Genomic DNA, 22,135 nt, shown 5'->3' on the forward strand with positions numbered 1-22,135 from the left:
GGTATTTTAAAATGAGTAGAGCTTCACAATTGGGCATGGAGATCTACTCTTCCTTCTTGAAACACATGCGGGTATTTTTATACAGTCTATATAGCAATGGAAAAAGTGCTGCAACCCCAATAGCCCACTGCAATCATCAGAATGGGATTGTCAGGGATCCCCGCGGCGCTGGTCCCGGTGCAGGCACAGTGCGCCGCCCTGTGCAGGGACGCGGGCACTAGGTCCTGGCCGGCCACGGCATTCGGGTTTGCGCAGGCGCAGTAGAAGCCACGGGCGCGCGCTTGGCACCAATGACAGCGCAGGGCGCGATATTTAAACGGCCCTGAGCTGTCATTCAGTGCCTTCTGGTCTCTCCTGTATCCCTGAACCTGCGAACCTGTGCCCTGTAAGTTACTGACCCGGATTGTACCTGACCTTGCTGTATTCTCCTACTCTGACCCTTGGCTTGCCTGACCTCTCTCCTGGATGCCCCTTATTAGATCTGACCTTTTGTTGCTGACCTGGCGTGTGACCCGACTAATCTCTGCCCGCTGCTTTGTACCGCACTGTCCCCACCGTTACCGATCCGGCTTGTCTGACCTCGCATCTGCTCAGCCATCCATCCCAACGGGGTCACCCGACCTCCTCATATCAGGCTCTTCCCCGTGGGAGCCCCTGGCGACTACCCCTACCACTGACAGGTATACTCAGTAGCCACGACCTGGTCTCAGGGTACTCCAAGTCCATCCCCACCATCAGGGGCCCTGGTGAACAAGTACTCTAGGGCTTAGATTCCGTGCTCTGGGGACGCCTGATCAGTGGAGTGCTAGTGGTACCGCCAGGCGGTCCCTTACAGGGATAGAGAGGAGCATGCCTGGATAATCGCAGTACTATAGCATTGTGGCATCCAATGTAGAAATGAAAATCCAGCACCACAGCTTCTCAAAAAATATAAAAATACTAACTTATCATCCATCACATAAAAGAGGAATCAATGCCAGTACATATTGACACATTTCAGCCTCCTAAGGAGGATGCTGTTATTCGATTATGTCTAAGACCTCTGTAAGAGACTGAAACGCGTCAATATGTACCAGCATTGATTCCTCTTTTATGTGATGAATGAAATAAAATTTGTAATTTATGTTTTTTGAGAAGCTGTGGTGCCGGATTTTCATTCCTATATTTATACAGCCTAGTCTCCAACTGGCATGTGTATTGTTTAGGCCTGCACAGAACTTGCTAATAGTGAAACTATACTTCAAAATGAATTCATCGGCATCCACTACTTAACCGCTTCCCGCCCGCCATGTACTGCGGCAGAACAGCAGCTACAGGCAAAGCGACGTACCCGTACGTCGCTCTGGCTGTACGAACATAAGGGGGTGCCATGCGCCCGAGTGGGAACGCAGCGCTCCCCCCTCACGACTGTTGTGTCCAGCAGACACAGCGGTATGAAAATCCCAGTGATCATGTGATTGCTATGCGATCACATGATCACTATGTAAGCAAAGCGGTTATGAATCAGTGTCATTCATAACAGCTCTGCTTCTCTTCCTAGTGAATTGTGATTGGCCCACAGCTGTCACATGATACATAGGGCCAATCTCAGCACAGTACCATGTGACCAGCTCCAGCCAATCACAGATCATTATCCTGAGCTGTCAAAACTTAACTTATTCATGACAGTTCATGAATGAGTTTAGTCCTGGCAGCATGCCTTGCATTGCAGGAGAAATGATCTTTGTTTCTCCTGCAAAGTGTAAAAAAAAAAAAAAAAATCCCTGATCACCCACACACACAGTAATGCAATGTTACTATGGTAACATTGTACTATTCTGATAAAAGTATTTAAAAAAAAGTTTAAAAAAAAAAACCATTGAGAATTGTTTTTTTTTTTTTTAACTACTTGCCAACCGCTTACCTGCATTTTCCGGGCGAGCAGCAGCTCTTGACAACGTAATCTTGTGTCGCTGCCTATTTTGGGGTGTGAACACACCCGCATCCCTCACTGCCCCCCCCCCACCCTTCCGTCCAGGGAGAGAAGTGAGAACACCGCACCAAATAAAAGCACCACTACATTTTACACACATATTAGATTAGCACATTTAACCCTTTGATCTCCCCGTCACCCAGCCAGTGCCATTAGTACAGTGTCAGTATATAGAATTTTTCACTGATCACTGTATTCCTGCCACTAGTGACATCAAAGAGCGTCAGGGTCAGCTAGCGTTAGATTGAATGCACACTATCGCATCATTCTGGTACCGCTTTCATGTAAAAGCAATCCTAGTGGCCAATTAGCTGCTGAATTGTTTTTACGAGCAGCTGGAAGGGACATCCCCCCCTGCTGCTTTCCACAGTTTACTTGGGCTCTCCTGTCCCACAGAGGAATCCGAGAATGCAGCCGGCAGTTCTGCTGGCTGACCATAGAGCTGATCAGAGACCAGAATGGCTCCAATCATCTCTATAGTCTAAGAGACAGGAAGCTACGAGCATTTTATCACTTCAGTTTCACAGGATATAAACAGCGACATTTGTAAATTGGGAAAGCATCTGATCACACCGATCTTGGTGAGATTAGATAATGTAAGGGCAGAGGAGATATCTAGAGTCTGATAGACCCCAGATTTCTCAAAAAAGAATATATGACAATGCCCATTGACGTTATAGGGGATATTTGCATTCCTTGTGATAGCATTAAAAGTGATAAAAAAAAAAAATGAAAGGGACAGTGTAAAAATAATTAAAAAAAAAAAAAGCACCCTTGCCTCCCTGTGGGCGCAAGTGTTGACCCCGTGCCAGTATGTATACAGCAGTTGCACCATGCATGTGAGGTATCGCTGCGAATCTATATACCATAGTTTGTAGACACTATAACTTTCACACAAACCAATTAATATACATGTATTGAGATTTTTTTTACCAAAGACATGTAGCAGAATACATTTTAGCCTAAATTTTTGTTTATAGCGCAAAAATTAAAAACCGCAGAGGTGATAAAATACCACCAAAACAAAGCTCTGTTTATGTGAAAAAAGGACATAAATTTTGTTTGGGTACAGCATTGCACAACCGCGCAATTACCAGTTGAAATAGTGCAGTGCCGAACAGCAAAAAAAAATGGCCTGGTCATGAAGCGGGGTAAACCCTCTGGAGGGCCAGTGGTTAAAGGATAAGTTCACCTTTCATAACATGTTACATCCATATTCAGGGTTTAACATATTATGAAAGGACCGTCCCCCGCTTTGACATCTAGCAGGAGGTCTTCTCCCATCGCTGTCAAAATTAAAAATGTGAATGAGAAAACAAGTCTTAGCGGCTGTCGGCTTGTAGTTCTCAATGAACTACAACAGCACTGTGGTAGTTCACTGAAACTTCCTGTCAGAGTGTATCGGATTGCTTGTACAGGATGTACAGGCAAGCAGATATACTGACAGGTCTGAGAGAGACCTGCATGGCACCAGCAATCTGCTGATTGCTGGCGCAATGCTTTACAGGCTCCTGCAACAAAAAATAATAAATGCACATTTTTTTTTTTTTACCTGCAAAAATATTATTAAACATATTTTTTGTCTAAAGTGAACTTATTCTTTATCAGCCCTGTAATCTATTTTTCATGAAATAATTTTTTCTTTTTTTTTCTGCATTCAATCGGTTACACTATTGTTCAGAAATTCTTTATCGGCTGTCAGAATATCGAATAGCCATAGCGGGAAATTCATCTATATGCATGGTTTAGGGTGGATAGAGGAATCTGTTATATGTTTTTCAGTTAGTTTTCAGGCTGCCAAAAATATCTATGTATGGTCTGCTTTATTGATTGCAGCATGAGGCAGACAGGAGAAAATCGATTAGTTTGAAGGTGTGCAGTAACAGACGTGGGGAGATAATCACCCTACTTCACACCCAACCAGGAAACTACCAAAGCTGGAATAGAAATAGTTCTGAAACAGTATGTGATGAAACCTTATCAAATGTCAGTAGTAGTACGAACATCTACAAATTATCCACAGTGGTTAGGTCTACACCAGCAGAGATTGTTGGCATATTTAGCTGGCACACAGAAAACATTACGCAAGAATGTGTGTGCCAAAAATCTGTGCCCACAATAAAATACAAGGGTGAAGTCAGAGGTTCCAGCTATTATGAGAATATGTGTTTACAAACAGTGTTCTGCTGTACCTTATGTTCTTTCAGAACTTCTAAGGGGAGTTCAAAGGACCTGGCCTTATAGAAGTCAACAGACTCCCCCAACCAAAATTAAACAGAAGGCAAAACCACACTCAGATGCCATACAATTAGCCTGTGACTTTTAGTTAAAAATACCAAAACAACCTATAAAAAGGGAGGCAAACTATTCCATAGCAACTGTGTAAAGATGTGATTTTTGTATGGGGTAAATCTAGTTTCAACAGGTGCCCAAAATAGCTTCTCATACTCCACTGCCCTTGTGTCTAAAGCAGCCCATACACAAAGCAAATTACTTTCCTGCAACCATGAGTGGGTGGGGGGTGGAATTCCCTCATCAACACTGGCTGTGTTGATTGGAGAGTTGAGCGAATTTTGGGAGAAGACAGTGATTATTGTTAGCAGCTATACTAGCCCCTAGTGACAATCACATGTAAAATCTGGCAGCTGATTATACTCAAGTTGATCGATCAACTTGGTATGTTCAGTCTGCCCATACATGGTTCAAATCTCGGCCAGTTCAGCAGAAACTGCTGTAGCCAATCAGCTTATAACTCCAGCTTGTTCAATTAGGCTTTGACTATAAACCCTCAACACTGATTGGTTTCTATGCAGAACTGCACCAGATTTTGCACTCTCCACTTTTAGCAAATCACTCCTAGGTATGCACAAGCCCCAACTTATCCTGGTGGTAACCTACTGCTGATAAAAGAAAGAAAAAAAAAAATGTGAGTTTCTATAATTAATGTGATATGATTGGCTGTAAATGCCTTAAATTTCTTGTTCTCACCAGCTGCATTGCCCAATGTAAGAACAAAATAATTTGCCTTATGTGCTTTGGCTTCAGTTTACACTAACATGCCACTTAAAAAAAAAAGTTGGACATGTTGCATTTTTTCTTTGCAGCGATTTCTGAAACATTAACGCATTGCAAAGTGCTGCAACACATAAAAAAGAAATTAAAACAATTTGGTAAAGAAAAAAAACAGTCAGCACAGCAATGTATTTTAACAAAGCATTGCAGTACACACTAGCATGGGTGTTCTACAAACATAAAAAAATAAGTACAAATTCTGTTGTGCAGCCCTTTAGACATGTCGTGACAAACATGCACCATCTCTTGGATCCTGGATGGCATCTGATTCTACTGGGTCTGATTTACCACAAGGCAGTGGCCTGATGGGCTGTTTATTCAGATTGTTTGTATGTTTTTATCCACTTGTTATTAGACAATCCTTGGGACAATGCAACTAGGCTGGTGCGCTGTTTATTTCTTTGCAGTTGCCCTCTTTATTTACCGGATTGACCACCACTCTTCTACCCTCTTGCCATCAAGACATACACAACACAAAAAAAAAAAAAAAACTGGTTATTCCATTTAATCAGATTTTCCACAACATACAATTGTATACTACCATGCAGCAAAAAAAAAAAAAAATATTTACACAATGATTGCATTTTGCTGTTTTGTGTTTTAACAACATAACGTAATTGTTTTACTTAACAATAATTAAGGGTCGTGATGTTCAGTAGCCATGTATGTCTAAAAAAAGCACAAACATTTATACAGCAACATTGCTTTATTCAACAGCAGGGTAAGTGGGCATCATTTGTACTTCTATAAAGGAAATTCTGTTCTTCCCTTTCCACCAAATTCATGGATTTCTCGGAATTTCCTCTGCAGCTCCCGAATAGTGTGAACCATATCCACCTCCTCTGGAATATGGATGGAGCGCACATTGTGCCCACTAATAAACAAATCATCCAGCTTGGATTCCATGCCCTTACAGTCTTTGTAAGTGACCTTTTCTAGGCGTACGTTCATGGAAGCATCTACATTTATAACTAATCCTTTAGCAGAGCTTTCATCTCGCAACTCTACAGTAGTTGTAAGTCCATGCAGTCCCTGTAAAAGGTTGACTAGGCTATTTTGTAAAATGGTCCTCTCCCTTTCTGAGTAGTCTTCCATAATGATACCTGCAAAGTAATATGCAATAGACATAAGTCACTCATATGACAGTGAGAGGAGTGCATTCAATAAATAATCACATTGTGTTACTCATTAAAAATAGCATGTTATCAATGCTGTGAGGACTTATTTAAGGGTTCACACAAACAAGCACTAGATGCTACTGCACATTCAAAGAAGAAAAAAAATTGTAATGGGTAAAAGTACTAATATTTTTCAGGGCCAGGGATCTGCCCACAGTTGATGTTGGCATAATGGCCTTGGGCCTTGTACATGCATTGCAAAAAATGCAGCAGGACCTACATTTTTATGTGCTGAAGTGGGTTACAGCCCATTCACTTTAAATCAACAGATCTGAGGGTCAATGCTCTCAGTCACACAAAAATATCCAGCAAGCACTATTGAGCGATTACTCCTATGCGCAACAAAAACACTATGTATATTCTAAAAATGACGGGTTGTACATTACATTTTCATATCCTTACACCAGTGTTATGCAAGTGTAAACTTAATTTCTGGGTGAATACGGAGTTCTCCTTTAACGGACTAACTACTACAGTTCAAGTGATATAAGCCCTACAGCATCTATTTGTGGAATGCGTCCTCTCTATTATTAATTGTTCAGATTTCTGTGCATGTTAGGACTTCTACACTGCTAAAAAAATTAAAGGAACACTTTGAAAACACATCAGATCTCAATGGGGAAAAATATGCTGGATATCTATACTGATATGGACTGGGTTATGTGTTAGGAACATAAGGATGCCCCATCGTTTGATGAAAATGAAAATTATCAACCTACAAAGGACTGAATTCAAAGACACCCTGAAAATCAAAGTGAAAAAATGATGCAGCAGGCTAGTCCATTTTGCTGAAATTTCATTGCAGCAACTCAAAATGGTACTCAGTTTGTATGGCCCCCACATGCTTGTATGCATGCCTGGCAACATTGGGGCATGCTCCTAATGAGACGATGGATGGTGTCCTGGGATATTTCCTCCCAGATCTGGACCAGGGCATCACTGAGCTCCTGGACAGTCTGAGGTGTAACCTGGCGGTGTCGGATGGACCCAAACATGATATTCCAGAGGTGTTCTATTGGATTTAGGTCAGGCAAGCATGGGGGCCATTCAATGGTATCAATTCCGATGTTACAGGCAGCATAACATTCTCCACAGCTTCTCCAAACCCTTACACATCTGTCACATGTGCTCAGGGTGAACCTGCTCTCATTTGTGAAAAGCACAAGTGGCGGACCTGCCAATTATGGTGTTTAATGGCAAATGCCAATTGAGCTCTATGGTGCCAGGCAGTGAGCTTAGGGCCCACTAGAGGATGCCTGGCCCTCAGGCCACCCTCATGAAGTCTGTTTCTGATTGTTTGATCAGAGGCATTCACAACGGTGGCCTGCTGGAGGTCAATTTGTAGGGCTCTGGCAGTGCTCGTCCTGCTCCTCCTTGAACCAATCAGCAGATACCGGTCCCGCTGATGGGTTAAGGACCTTCTATGGCCCTGTCCAGCTCTCCTACAGTAATTGCCTGTCTCCTGGAATCTCCTCCATGCTCTCGAGACTGTGCTGAGAGACACAGCAAACCTTCTAGCAATGGCACGTATTGATGTGCCATTATGAAGGAGTTGGACTGCCTGTGCAACCTCTGTAGGGTCCAGGTATCGCCTCATGCTACCAGTAGTGACACCGACCCTAGCCAAATGCAAAACTAGTGAAAAACAGAAAAGATGAGTTGGGGAAAAAAAAATGTCAGTGGCCTCCAAGGAAAAATGGACATGTAACTCAAAAAACACTTAAAAGTGCAGTGTGTTTCTGGTGCGCCATCATAGACTATAATGGAAGGTGCATTTGTTGCGCGTTTTTCACAAACTGCACTGAAGGGCAAAAAAAACGGCACAAAGATGAGAACAGTTATGTAGCATTTAAAGTGGACTATTTTACATGCGCTTTTGACACTCTGAGAACGTATTTTAGCGTGGCAAAAGCACACAGATCTGAATGGGCCCCAAGTCTGTTATTCAACAGTGCAAGCTGTCTTGCAGATATAGCAGTTAGAGGGTTGGGACTATCCTTTTACCACTGACAGAGGTGCTTACAATGGTCAGTTTATTATTTATGTAAAACCGTTATCCCAAAAGAAAAAAAACGCAGTTATTTACCTGTTAACTGTATTTCCAGGAATCTTCTAGGACAGCTCACTTGAGAGATAGGGCTCCTCCCAGGAAACACCCGCTCCACCTTTTTTTCCCCTTTTATAGGCGTCCTCTCTCCCATTGCCCCCAGTATAAGAATATGACCGAAGGCCTAGGAGAAAACAAAGAAGAAAACCGGTAATAAAGACATCCCCCATAGGTTCGCAACATACCTGCACATAATTGTGTGATCAAACAGTAATCGGGGGGGAGTTACGCTGTCCTAGAAGATTCCTGGAAATACAGTTAACAGGTAAATAACTGCGTTTTCCCGAGTCATCTTCTAGGACAGCTCACTTGAGAGGAGTAGAATAGAAATACGTACATTAGGGCGGGCACCCTGCTTGTAGGACCTTCCTGCCAAATGCCTGGTCCTTGCTGCCGATCAGATCCAGCCTGTAATGCTTAGTGAAGGTGGCGAAACTGGACCACGTTGCGGCTCTGCAGATCTGTCCGGGGGAGGCCCCCCCTTTTTCCGCCCAGGAGGCCGCAGTGGCCCTCGTGGAGTGGGCTTTTAGGCCGGGCGGTGGTGACAGGCCTGCCGACTTGTAACCTTCCGAAACTGCCTCCCTGATCCATCTGGCGATGGTGCCCTTGGAGGCACCGTCCCCCTTCCTTGGCCCCTGGAATAGGACGAAAAGCCGGGACGAGTGTCTCCATGTCTTCGTGCGTTCGATGTACGTGATCAAACACCGTCGAACGTCTAACCTGCTATAGTCTTCCGTGCTGCCCGGATCGGCCTCCAGGGAAGGTATTACTATTTCCTGAGATCTATGGAAGTGTGACGCGACCTTAGGTAGGAAGGCCGCGTCCGTGCGGAGGATGATCCTATCCAAGAAGATGGTGCAGTACGGCTCGATCACTGAAAGGGCATGCAACTCGCTGACCCTGCGGGCAGAAACTAGTGCCGTGAGGAGGATGGTTTTAAGCGTCAAAAACCTGAGCGAACACTCATCCAGCGGTTCGAAGGGCCCCCGCTGAAAGCTCTTCAGGACTGTGCCCAGGTCCCATGTTGGCAGTTTTGGCAAGGACGGGGCACGGCGCCTGGAGATAGCCTTCAGGAATCTGATTACCAAGGGGTCTGCCGCCAACCTCAGCTCGAGAAAGTTCGACAGAGCCGCTACCTGTACTTTGAGGGTATTGGCGGCCAGATTCTTATCCGCACCGGCTTGAAGGAATTCAAGAACGGCATGCAAAATGGGCGTGCCCGGTGCTGCGTTCCTGACCTTCCAGGCGGAAAACTTCTTCCAGACCTTGTCGTACAAGGCGTTCGTCGACCTCTTCCGGCCCTCCAAGAGGGTGGCGACCACTCTTGCCGACAGCCCCATTTCCGCTAGCCGGTCCCGCTCAGAAGCCACGCCGCTAAGGACAGCCTTTCTGGATGAGGATGCATCACCCTCCCCTGGGTGAGTAAATCGCGTGTGGGTGGCATCATCCAAGGGTCCGCTAAACTGAGCTCCTTCAACCGGGAGAACCAAGATCTCTTGGGCCAGAATGGTGCGATCAGAACAACTGTGGTTTGAGACAACTGGATCTTCTGTATCACCTGCGGCAGTAGTCTGAATGGAGGGAAGGCATAAAGGAGGTCTCCTTCCCACTGCTGGGCTAGCGCATCTATCCCCTCGCTTTTGGGGTCCCTCTGCAGGCAGAAGTACCTTTCCCGCTTTGTGTTCTGGCCGTTGGCAAATAGATCGATAGAGGGGGAGCCCCACCTGGCGCAAATCTGATCGAACGCTGACTGGCTGAGGCACCATTCTGTCTGGCTGACCTCTCTTCGGCTCAGCTGATCCGCCAATTGGTTCAGGTCCCCTTTCAGATGTACTGCCGTGATGAACTCCAGGTTTTCCTCCGCCCAGCTCAGGAGGGATCCGGCCAACTCCATCAGCCTTGGGGACCTTGTGCCTCCCTGCCTGTTCAAATATGCCACTGCAGTGGTATTGTCGGAGAGAACCTGGACACCTCTCCCCCTTATCTTTTCCTGAAAGGTCGTAAGTGCCTTGAAAACTGCCAACAGCTCCCTGTAATTTGACGACCTGCTGGAGTCCACTGCACCCCACGTGCCCTGGGCGAGGCCGTCTTCCATATGGGCACCCCAACCAGTCATGCTTGCATCCGTGGTGATCCGCACTGGGCTGGCCAACCTCCAACTTCTTCCCCGTTCCAAAGTGAGAGTGCTTCCCCACCACTTTAGTGACTCCTTCACTTCCTGCGTGATGCGGATCCTGGAATTCAGACCTGCTCGGCTGCCGTCCCAGTGGGAAAGGGTGTGATTTTGCAGAACCCTGGAGTGAAGTTGCGCCCATTGCACCCCTGGTATTGCCGCTGTCATCCGCCCGATTATTCTCATCGCGGTCCTGACCGTGCAGGTCGACATCCTCCTGAGGGCCTTTGTGTCCTGCCGCAGGTTGAGGGCTTTTTCTGATGTGAGGTATGACCGGGCCTGTGCGGAGTCCAGGACGTACCCCAAGTACGTAATCCTCTTGGAGGGGGTTAGCTGCGACTTCTCCTTGTTGATAAGCCACCCCAAACTTTCCAGAAAAGATATCGTACGTTCGATGTGCGTTCTCAGGCCACCTTCTGTGCCCGCAAATAAAAGCAGGTCGTCCAAATAGGGGATGATGTTTATCCCTTCCAGTCTCAAAACTCTTAAAGGCTCCGCTAGAATCTTGGTGAAGATCCTCGGGGCCGACGACAGGCCGAAGGGGAGTGTGTTGAACTGAAATAGCACCGGACCCATTTCGCCTTCCAGCGCAAACCTCAGGAATCTCCTGGAGTCTTCTCTTATCGGGACATGCAGGTATGCATCTTGCAGATCTATCGAGGCCATGAACACCCCAGGTGAAAGGAGATCCTTCACCGTGTATATGGACTCCATACGGAATTTGCTGGGCCTCACGAACTCGTTCACCTTCCGCAGATTCAATATCATCCTGTAAGCACCTGACGGTTTTTTCCTTAGGAAGAAATGGGAGAAGAATCCACTTCCCCTTTCCTCTTCTCTCAACTGGCAGATAACATTCTGACTGAGCATATCTTGTAGGAGGTCCACCAACGCATCCGCCATGGCCCTGTCCTTTGGCAGGGGTGTTGCAAAGAATCTCTGAGGGGGGGCCCTTGTGAACTCTATTCTGTACCCCCTGTGGATGGCCTCCAGAATGTAGGTGTTCTGGGTTATCCTTAGCCATTGTGCGTGGAAGCGCCCCAGCCTCGCTCCCACCTGGCCTCTCCAGTCACTTCTGCTGGGTTTTGGGTCTATTCTGGCTGGGGTTGAAAAGGAAACCTCCCCTGCCTCTCGGCTCGTTCCTGCCTCTTCTCGCGCCCCAGCCTGGGCGCTGGGTTTGGAACCTAGCTTCCCTTGACGTGTATCGCCTGGATGGGCGAAACCCCTTCCGTCCGACCTGCCTGCTGGGGACCGGGAAGCTCTTTTTCCTGTCTGCCGACCTTTCCAGGACTGAATTCAGCTCCGGGCCGAAAAGGAGTTTTCCTTCAAACGGCAGGCCACAGAGTTTAGACTTGGAGGCCAGATCCCCCTGCCAAGATTTCAGCCAGATAGCCCTCCGCGCCGAGTTTATGAGCGCTGTAGATCTAGCAGAGAGTCTGATGGTCTCTGCTGATGCGTCCGCGATGAAGGCCACCGCTTTCTCCAGCACCGGAAGGGACTTCAGAATCTCCTCCCCCGGGGTGCCTTGTTCCAGATGCGAACGGAGCTGCCCCAACCACACATCCAGGGTTCTGGACACGCAGGTTGTTGCCACTGCAGGCTTAAAATTTACTGCGGATGCTTCCCATGCCCTCTTCAGGAAAGCATCTGCTTTCCGATCCATTGGGTCCTTTAGGGACCCACCGTCTTCAAAGGACAGATCCGTGTCCTTCGAGATCCTCGAGAGAGGGGCGTCTGGCTTTGGGCAAGTCTCCCAAACCGAGGCATCTTCCTCCTTAAAGGGGAAACGTCTCTTGAGGTTCTTGGGAAGGAAAGCTTTCCTCTCTGGCTCTTCCCATTCCCTCCTGATCGTGGACCACAGGGCAGGGTGTACTGGGAATGTACGGCTGCTTTTTGCCTGTAGCCCTGCGTACAGTTGGTCGTGGAGAGAGAGGTCCTGTTGTTCCTCCTCCAGATCCAGGGTCTCATAGATCACCTTTAACAGGTCCTCCGTGTCTTCCACCTGAAAAAGGAACCTGTCTGCCTTTGGGCCCTGAGCCTCAATCTCACCCTCCTCCGAGTCTGAGGTGTCCGACTGTTCGGCCTCTTCCCAGTCCCTTACCGGCGCTACCTTGTCCAGCTTCCTCTTTTTCCCCCCTTGGGTGCCAGAAGTGCCCGGTTGGGGCTCATCCTGGGCCGGCCCCGGCCTCTGTTCCCTGAAGCTTTGAAATGTCTTGGACATTTCCTGTGTCATATTTTGTAGGAAATCTTTAAAAAAAGATCCAGACTCCTTCTTGATGAGCTTGTCTATGCACCCCTGGCAGAGCTGCTTCCTCCAGGAGCTCGCCAGCTTCTTCCTACAAGTGGCACACTTCTTTTTCTGCTCACAAGGAGCTTCTTTCTCCCCTCTATCCTCCTCCTGTGGGCCCATCTGGGGACAAGGAGATACATGCGTTCATGCGTCTGTAAAAACAACGCCTCCCCCCCTGTGCCACTGTGAAAGCTCCAGCCGTGGGCCTGGGGGGGGGAGAGGGGGGCTGTGTGTGCGTGGGGGGCACCCAATCATCCCGGGAGGGGAGGAGGGGGGGGGGGGGGGAGGGAGGGAGGGAGGGAGGGGGGGGGGGGGGGAGGAGGGGGGCAAAAACAAAAGAGAGTTGCCAAAGGCCCTTACCTTACTGCAGGCCTCCCCCGCTCCTGACAGATCTGCCTCCATGCTGCCGCAGACTCTGCCTCGGTGCGGCGGTTTTTCAGGGGCTGGTGGGCTCCGCCCCCCCCCTGCGATCCCCCCTCGCCGACCTCCCTCTCACGGCCGCCGGTGGAGAAGCGGCCGTGGCACGGGTTCCTTCCACGGTCCGCCGCCCATTTCCAAGATGGCGGCGGCCGTTCCCTGCTCCTGCGCCGGAAGTGACGACACCCGGCGCCCGGAAGTGACGCGATCGCAGCGTCCAGACCTCCGCAGCCGAGCCTCCTGGCCATGCTGCCGGGATCCCAGGAGCAGGTAAGACTTACCTGAAACCCCGCAGGGAAAGGCACCAATGCCTCGGTCGGCGGAGCGGGCTCTACCCCCCTGGAGAGCCCCGCTGGGACCATCTGGGGCCGACGCCCCCACCCTACAACGGGCATTCCCCGAGTGGAAACTGGCTGAAAGGTCCCCCCCCTCACAAGGCCCCTGCCTCGCTTGGAGGAAGGGGGGGCCTCAGCCAGGGACCCTCTGTACTCCGCCAGAGAGCCCAGATAAAAACAAAAAATGGGCGTAGCTCCTTCCTGGCCGGAGGAAACACTAAAACTGGGGGCAATGGGAGAGAGGACGCCTATAAAAGGGGAAAAAAAGGTGGAGCGGGTGTTTCCTGGGAGGAGCCCTATCTCTCAAGTGAGCTGTCCTAGAAGATGACTCGGGAAAGTGCTGTCACTGATTATAAAGTGTTAGCTGGAGTTCAGCTTCAATTTATTAGTGTGTTAAAATCTGCTAGTACATCTAGCTCTACCCTCCCCCCAGCCAAAAAATGCAGCTGTCCAAAGGTGCCCCCTGTGCACCTTCTTACAGAGTGGGGGCCCTCTAACGCAAGAGGTGAGTCACTGTCCAGATCAAGAGGTGAAAACAGAGGAAAAAAACAAAACAAAAAGAATACTAATGCAGCCACCCCATCTAATGATTAAAAGGCTGAAATAGATTACATTTTTAGTGCTGGGTTTAACCACTTCCATACTGGGCACTCTTACCCCCTTCCTGCCCAGGCCAATTTTCAGGTTTCAGCGCTCTCACACTTTGAATGACAATTGAACGGTCATGCAACACTGTACACAAACTACAATTTTATCATTTTGCTCACACAACTACAGCTTTCTTTTGGTGGTATTTAATCACCGCCGGGGTTTTTATTTTTTGCTAAATTAACAAAAAAAAAAAAAAAAAAAAAGAATGAAAATGTTAAAACAAAAACACATTTTCTTGGTTTCGGTCATAAAAGTTTGCAAATAAATTGTTCTTCATAAATTTAGGCCAATATGTATTCTACTACATTTCTTTGGTGAAAATAACCCAAATTAGTATTTATTATTTAGTCTGTAGTAAAGTTGTAGAGTTCACAAACTATGGGAAAATTGATCAATCCTGAAGTACTGACAGCCAATCTAATTTCTTGAGACCCAAAAATGTCAGAATAGTACAGATATCCCCCAAATGACCCCTTTTTGCAAAGTAGACAGTCTGACGTATTTCACAAGAGGCGAGTTTTTTGAAGTTGTAATTTTTTTGTCATAATTTTTCGGATAAAGAAATTAAAAAAAATGTAATACAATTTTTTTTTTATTTTTTTTTTTACATACTGTCACCAGTGCAGTACAGCGTCATCATATAACTGGTGTGGCGGTGATCAGGGGCACTGACTGGTGACAGTACAGAAAAGGAAAAAAAAACAAAAACAAAAAAAACCCCAGATGAGCCGTGATTAGCCCAGCCTGTACATGTGATCCCGGAGACCATTCACAGCAAGACACTTGGATACAATGGATGGCGTGAAAGGAAGCCATCCATTGTATACAACGGTCATGTGACCTGCTGTAATTGGTCACATGGTACTGGCAACAGGGCTGGTACACAGATCTGTCATTGGCCCTGTCCGAGGTACACGGCGGTGACAGATCTCACCACAACCATGTCATCCTCCCGGAGGGAGGAAGTGTTAAAAGACTGGGATTTTGTAGTTTTTTTTAACAATTTCATTGCCACGCTTCTCCTATACCTCATCTTCACACTGTTTCTCTGGTGACCCTTCACCTCCCTTATCCTGCACATCTACCCCCTTCACCTTCACCATCTCACTGGATGTGCCCAGTATTTTAAGCCCTTTGCTCTCTCCTCTCTCTGTGTATGACTTGCACAATAAATGTACCTAGTATGCCATTACCAAGCTCCATGTTTAACTTCCTCAACATCAGCAAATTTCTTCATTCCCAAAAAATTGTGGCAGAAAACAGGATTACCTTGGGGTGTCTACTTTCCAAGTGTTTTTACTATCCTGGCATTTTGTATTTTAACAGAAAGTAAAGGGAACTCTTTTTTTTTTTTTTACCCCCCAAAAAGTTTGGTCTTCTTTACTTTTTATAGTTCAAAATAGAAGACTTAGTTGTTATTAATCATCACCAAAAGAAAGCTTTACCAGTCAAAATAAATATAAAATTCATTTAGATACAATGTTGCATGATGGAGTAATTGCCAAAGAACCACAGTAAGGCCTCTTGAACACGATACTGATGTCAGAGCATCAGAATTTCTGGACACAATTTCAGATGTTTGTTTTGCACATTCATGCGTACAAAACACCCCATATGTTCAATTAGGAGTTATGCTCATATGTGCGTATTTGCAAGCATGTGCTTGTACAGGCGCAAAATACTGACCAAGAATGAGGATTTTTCTATTTTTTTGTACTCAAAAATATTTAGTGGTTGTTTACGCACCTGTGTGTACAGGAATATTGTAAACAATGGGCTGCATTTTAGATCAGTAAGAAAAATTTCTGTACTGAGCTTTTTCCAAGCTGCAGTGTGCCTAATGAAAATTGGCCTAGTAATGAAGTTTATACAGGCTGGTACCCAAGTGGTTAAGAAGATCTGAGCACAACATTCACCAGAGACAGTTATTCCAGAATAGTGAGTGAAGGGCTAAAACCACGGTCAGATTTTTACTGCAGTCGGTGTCCCAGATGTCAATTATAATAGTGCAGCGGCATATTACACAAAATGGTCTAGTAATGAGGGGGGGGTAAATTTTCCGGAGGTCAAGTGGTTAATAACCACAAAGTCTTGTATTTTGTACTATAAATTTTTATAAATTTTGCAATCTACCTCCCCACCTAGCCTCCCCCCTTCCATCACCCCCTCATCTCTCCCCTCCTCTGACCTCGCAACGGCACTGCCCCCCACCACACCCAAGGCCCTGCCTACCATAACCCCCCCAGCACTTCACTCCTTCAGCCCTACTACCACTGAGGAAGTCACCAGAGTCTTCTCAGAAGCCCGCCTCACTACCTGCCCCCTGGACCCTATCCCCTCTCAACTCCTCCGGTCACCCCCCTCTTCCCTCATCCGCTCCCTCACCCACATCTTCAATCTCTCCCTCTCTACTGGCGTATTCCCCTCCCCCTAAAACAGGCGCACATAACCCCCATACTCAAAAAGCCCTCCCTGGACCCCACTGATCTCAACAACCTCAGACCAATTTCCCTGCTGCCACTCACCTCCAAGCTCCTTGAGCGCTTGGTCTACGATCGCCTAAGCGCCCACCTAACTGACAAGAACCTCCTTGATCCACTTCAGTCCGGCTTCCGTCCCCTACACTCCACCGAAACTGCCCTCCTCAAAATCACCAACGATCTACTAACCGCCAAAGCCAAAGGCGACTACTCTGTCCTCCTTCTCCTAGACCTCTCCACGGCCTTTGACACAGTCGACCACCTCCTCCTCCTTAATAAACTACTCTCCCTTGGCATCAGAGACACCGCTCTCTCTTGGTTCTCGTCCTACCTATCCCGACACTCCTTCAGCGTTTCCTACAACGGTGCCACCTCCCCTTCCCTCCCCCTCTCTGTTGGGGTCCCCCAGGGCTCTGTCCTTGGACCCCTTCTCTTCTCCATCTACACCTCCTCCCTTGGCAAACTCATACACTCCCACGGCTTCAACTACCACCTCTACGCTGATGATACTCAAATTTACCTATCCACCCCTCACCTCACCCCCACATTCTCTGCCCGCATCACTCACCTCCTAAACGACATCTCTGACTGGATGTCGCTCCATTTCCTCAAGCTTAACCTCTCCAAAACCGAGCTGCTCGTCTTTCCCCCTCCCCGCGCCCCCCCCCCCCATCCTTTCCATCAATACCAACAACACCACCATCAATCCTGCCCCGCAAGCCAAGGTCCTTGGCGTCATTCTGGACTCAAACCTTTCCTTTCAACCTCATGTCAAATCACTTACAAACACATGCAGGCTCCACCTCCGGAACATCGCCAAGATACGCTCCTTCCTTACCCCAGACACCGCTAAGCTACTCGTACACTCCCTGATTGTCTCGTGCCTTGACTACTGCAACTCCCTCCTCACCGGCCTACCCCAGTGCAAACTCTCCCCGCTTCAGACCATCCTGAACTCAGCGGCCAGACTCATCCACCTCACCAGCCGCTCCACCTCTGCCACCCCCCTCTGCCTCTCCCTCCACTGGCTCCCCATTGGCCAACGCATTAAATCAAACTACTCACTCTGACCTATAAGGCCATTCACAACACTGCCCCTAACTACCTCACCGACCTGACTCCCAGGTACCACCCTACCCGTACACTTCGCTCTTCACAGGACCTCCTATCTTGCTCCCTGGTCTCCTCCTCCCACGCACGACTGCATGACTTCTCCAGGTCCTCCCCCGTCCTCTGGAACTCACTACCCCAATCCATCAGACTGTCACCTTCCCTCCTCACCTTCAGGCGCTCCCTGAAAACCCACCTCTTCAGGGAAGCCTACCCCACCCTCACCTAACAGCCGCTGCCCTTCCTTCCTCCTACCACTCCATCCCCCACAGCCATTTCCTCCTGTACCACTACCCCCTCCTTCCTAGATTGTAAGCTCGAAAGAGTAGGGCCCTCTAACCCCTTGTGTGCGGTTTGTTGTTACTGTACTGTTTCATGTATTGTCCCCCCCTCTATTGTACAGCGCTGAGCAAACCCTTTGGCGCTATATAAACCTGATATAATAATAATAATAAAAACTGTAGGAGATAGGAGGGGTTAGTTCCACTTCAAATAGAAGCCGATTGGTACCCATACCAATCTGCCCTTGATTCTGCCTGCTCCAGTTTAGATTCCCCTCTATACTGGTGTTTTTCCGCACTGGATGCCAGTCACCACAAGTGTACATGGAAAGCAATGGTGTACCCCAACACGGATGTTGGGTGCAGTGCAGTAAGGCGAAGCGTACTGGAGGCCAGCAGAGATTGCTGCATCACAGTGTACCATGTGAAGACCTGAATAGGGAGTGCACTTCCAATAAAATTAACCGCTTCCCCCGATAGTAGAAGTACTGCTACAGGGCGGCAAGGCGCGATATACGTTATTTGCATTTCCAGGTGGGGAGCGCGGCTAGGCATTTCAATCACCGGGTCCCGGTCAGAGATTCCCAGCCGGCACCTGGCGATCGCCGTGCAAAGCTGACAGGGGAGAGACCTGTGTGTAAATGAAACAGGCCTCTCCCGTCTGCAAGAACATGCTGCTTTGTATTTCTCTGCACAGATGGACTGGGGGATGGACTGGTTGGAAGAGTAGAAGATTCCAGTATTAGCTGAGGGCAGGATAGGTTTCCCTGAAGAGATAAGTTTTCAGAGATCATCTAAAAGTGAGCAGAGTAGGCGATAGTCTGAGAAATTGGGGTAGAGAGTTCCAGAGGATGGGGGAAGCTCTGGAGAAGTCTCGGAGACAAGCATGGGAGGAGGAGACAAGGGAGCTAGAAAGTAGGTCTTGCAAGGAGCGGAGAGTACGGTTTGGGTGATATTTGGAGACAAGATTGGTGATGTAATTTGGGGCAGAGTTATAAATGGCTTTATATATTATTGTTAATGTTTTGAATTTTATCCGTTGGGCAATGGGAAGCCAGTGGAGGGATTGGCAGAGAGGGGTGGCAGATACGGAACGGTTGGTAAGGTGGAGGAGTCTGGCAGCAGCATTCATGATAGACTGAAGAGGAGTTACCCTGCGATGAGGTAGGCCAGTGAGGAGGGAGTTACAATAGTCAAGGTGAGAGATAACAAGGGAGTGAATAAATTACTTAGTGGTTTCCGGGGTTAGGAACGGGCGTATCTTGGAGATGTTGTGAAGGTGAAGTCTACAAGATTTGGACAGTGATTGGATTTGGGGCTGAAAGGACAGATGGGAGTCTAGGATTACACCTAGTACCCTGGCATGAGGGGAGGGACAGATGATTGTGTTATTGATCTTGATGGAGAAGTCAGGGGAGGGGGCACGGGCTGGGGGGAAATAATAAGAGCTCAGTTTTGGAAAGATTGAGTTTGAGGAAGTGAAGTGACATCCATGCCGATATGTCACTCCCTAAGGCTAGGTTCACACCTATGTAGTTTGCATGTGATCTGTTTCTACAGTACGTTTTGTGGTGCATTTTGCATTCTTGCACATGCGTTTGACGCTTTTTTTTGTTGTTGCTAGGCAGATTAAAAACATGCCAAAAGCGTCTCCATTGAAGTCTATAGAACCAAAAACTCAATGTTTTGCACTTAAACATGTCTCATAGGAAATCATGTTAAATGGACTAGTGCGTTTCTGGAAACCGCTTAGGTGTAAAGTCACCCCAGGAGGCATATGTGCCACATGTAGGCGTTAAAGTGAATTCTTTTGCTGCAGCATATATGTGTCAAAAGGTCTCCTCTCATTAAGAACAGGAGTCTTCAAAGTTTTTAAACAAAGGGTCAGTATACTGTCCTTGAGACTTTAGGGGGGCCGGCATATGGCCTGTAGTAGAAGAAATTGGCCTGGCGTCTAGTGAGAGTGAACACTGCCCCCGTCCGTGGCGTCAGGGGGAGGAACACTGCCCCCGTCCGTGGCGTCAGGGGGAGGAACACTGCCCCCCTCCGTGGCGTCAGGGGGAGGAACACTGCCCCCCTCCGTGGCGTCAGGGGGAGGAACACTGCCCCCCTCCGTGGCGTCAGGGGGAGGAACACTGCCCCCCTCCGTGGCGTCAGGGGGAGGAACACTGCCCCATTGTTAGTATCAATGGAAAGAATTCTGCCCAATTATTGTCAATGGAAGAAATTGTACCCCATCATTGGTGTCAGTGGGAGAAATTGTGCCCTTTTGTAGGTGTCTGTATGAGACATTATACCCCATTATCGGTCAGTGACAGGAATTATACCCCATTATTGGTGTCAGTGACAGGAATTATACCCCATTGTTGGTGTCAGTGACAGGAATTATACCCCATTGTTGGTGTCAGCGACAGGAATTATACCGCATTGTTGGTGTCAGCGACAGGAATTATACCGCATTGTTGGTGTCAGCGACAGGAATTATACCGCATTGTTGGTGTCAGCGACAGGAATTATACCGCATTGTTGGTGTCAGCGACAGGAATTATACCGCATTGTTGGTGTCAGCGACAGGAATTATACCCCATTGTTGGTGTCAGCGACAGGAATTATACCGCATTGTTGGTGTCAGCGACAGGAATTATACCGCATTGTTGGTGTCAGCGACAGGAATTATACCGCATTGTTGGTGTCAGCGACAGGAATTATACCGCATTGTTGGTGTCAGCGACAGGAATTATACCGCATTGTTGGTGTCAGCGACAGGAATTATACCGCATTGTTGGTGTCAGCGACAGGAATTATACCGCATTGTTGGTGTCAGCGACAGGAATTATACCCCATTGTTGGTGTCAGCGACAGGAATTATACCCCATTGTTGGTGTCAGCGACAGGAATTATACCCCATTGTTGGTGTCAGCGACAGGAATTATACCCCATTGTTGGTGTCAGCGACAGGAATTATACCCCATTGTCGGTGTCAGCGACAGGAATTATACCGCATTGTCGGTGTCAGCGACAGGAATTATACCGCATTGTCGGTGTCAGCGACAGGAATTATACCGCATTGTCGGTGTCAGCGACAGGAATTATACCGCATTGTCGGTGTCAGCGACAGGAATTATACCGCATTGTCGGTGTCAGCGACAGGAATTATACCGCATTGTCGGTGTCAGCGACAGGAATTATACCGCATTGTCGGTGTCAGCGACAGGAATTATACCCCATTGTCGGTGTCAGCGACAGGAATTATACCCCATTATCGGTGTCAGCGACAGGAATTATACCCCATTATCGGTGTCAGTGACAGGAATTATACCCCATTATCGGTGTCAGTAACAGGAATTATGCCCCATTGTTGGTGTCAATAGATGGAAGAGTGCCCAAGGGCCAGATAAAGGCCAGCAAAGGGACACATCATGCACCCGAGCCGCAGTTTGCAGACCATATAGAATATGTATACAAGGAAGGAAGAGATCTCTCCCCAATGGGACAACCGTGGTGCAGGCTTTAACCCTTTAACTCCCCATCCTTTGTCCTCAGCTCAGAATGGAAGGTACAGATGATGGGATTAGCAGGCAGTGCGGTTATAGGTGCTGTATTCACCTCCTGAGTGCAGGCTCCGATCACACGGTATGATATGACCCCTCCACACGTCTCTCCGGTCCGCTCTTCTCCCGTATGTCTAACGGACACCGGGGGGGGGAGGGAGGAAGAAACACAAACAACCACGTGCCAGCTCTCTGCAGGGAATGGTCGCCTTCCATGACTGACAAAGGAATGCACCAATCACGTGCCTTCCGGAATTAGTCAGTGCAGCTGAGCTCTGGCTGTAGTGTGTGAGCTGAGCTCTGGCTGTAGTGGGGGGATGTTCTAAGCGAGGCCTTGTCCGGCCTCTCATAGACAGCACATAAAGGAAACCATTGTGTTTGTCAGTCATTGCAGTCCTATAATATACAGTATATAATAGAAGTTGTACAATGTTACTCCCCTCAGACACCTATTTACAAAGCTGAACATAGTTTGCTCCGGTATCAGCACATTTATGGTGAAATTCAAAGTGAGAGGC

At 47.9% G+C, this 22,135-nt stretch overlaps 2 protein-coding genes across 2 annotated transcripts; both read right to left on the reverse strand.

Moving 5' to 3' along the window:
* Positions 1 to 5,534: 5,534 nt before the first annotated feature.
* On the reverse strand, positions 5,535 to 21,830 carry LOC149460965 (U7 snRNA-associated Sm-like protein LSm10). The gene is made up of 2 exons (XM_089678979.1): positions 21,673 to 21,830; positions 5,535 to 6,147 (listed from the first exon to the last, which is right to left on the reverse strand). The coding sequence occupies exon 2, from the start codon at positions 6,137 to 6,139 to the stop codon at positions 5,789 to 5,791; it is 351 nt and encodes a 116-aa protein (XP_089535105.1). The 5' UTR covers positions 6,140 to 6,147; positions 21,673 to 21,830; the 3' UTR covers positions 5,535 to 5,788.
* On the reverse strand, positions 11,572 to 13,059 carry LOC149460966 (uncharacterized). Its single transcript, XM_089678978.1, has one exon. The coding sequence runs from the start codon at positions 12,910 to 12,912 to the stop codon at positions 11,572 to 11,574; it is 1,341 nt and encodes a 446-aa protein (XP_089535104.1). The 5' UTR covers positions 12,913 to 13,059.
* Positions 21,831 to 22,135: the final 305 nt, after the last annotated feature.

This window comes from Staurois parvus, unplaced genomic scaffold (genome assembly GCF_062004578.1).
Source record: "Staurois parvus isolate SC_StPar_1 unplaced genomic scaffold, SC_StPar_1.0 ptg000214l, whole genome shotgun sequence".
Classification (NCBI taxonomy): Eukaryota; Metazoa; Chordata; class Amphibia; order Anura; family Ranidae; genus Staurois; species Staurois parvus.

Bases quoted from the DNA above. Each gene is read 5' to 3' on its own strand.
- LOC149460965 (XM_089678979.1), bottom strand. From the start codon at position 6,139: ATGGAAGACTACTCAGAAAGGGAGAGGACCATTTTACAAAATAGCCTA.
- LOC149460966 (XM_089678978.1), bottom strand. From the start codon at position 12,912: ATGGGCCCACAGGAGGAGGATAGAGGGGAGAAAGAAGCTCCTTGTGAG.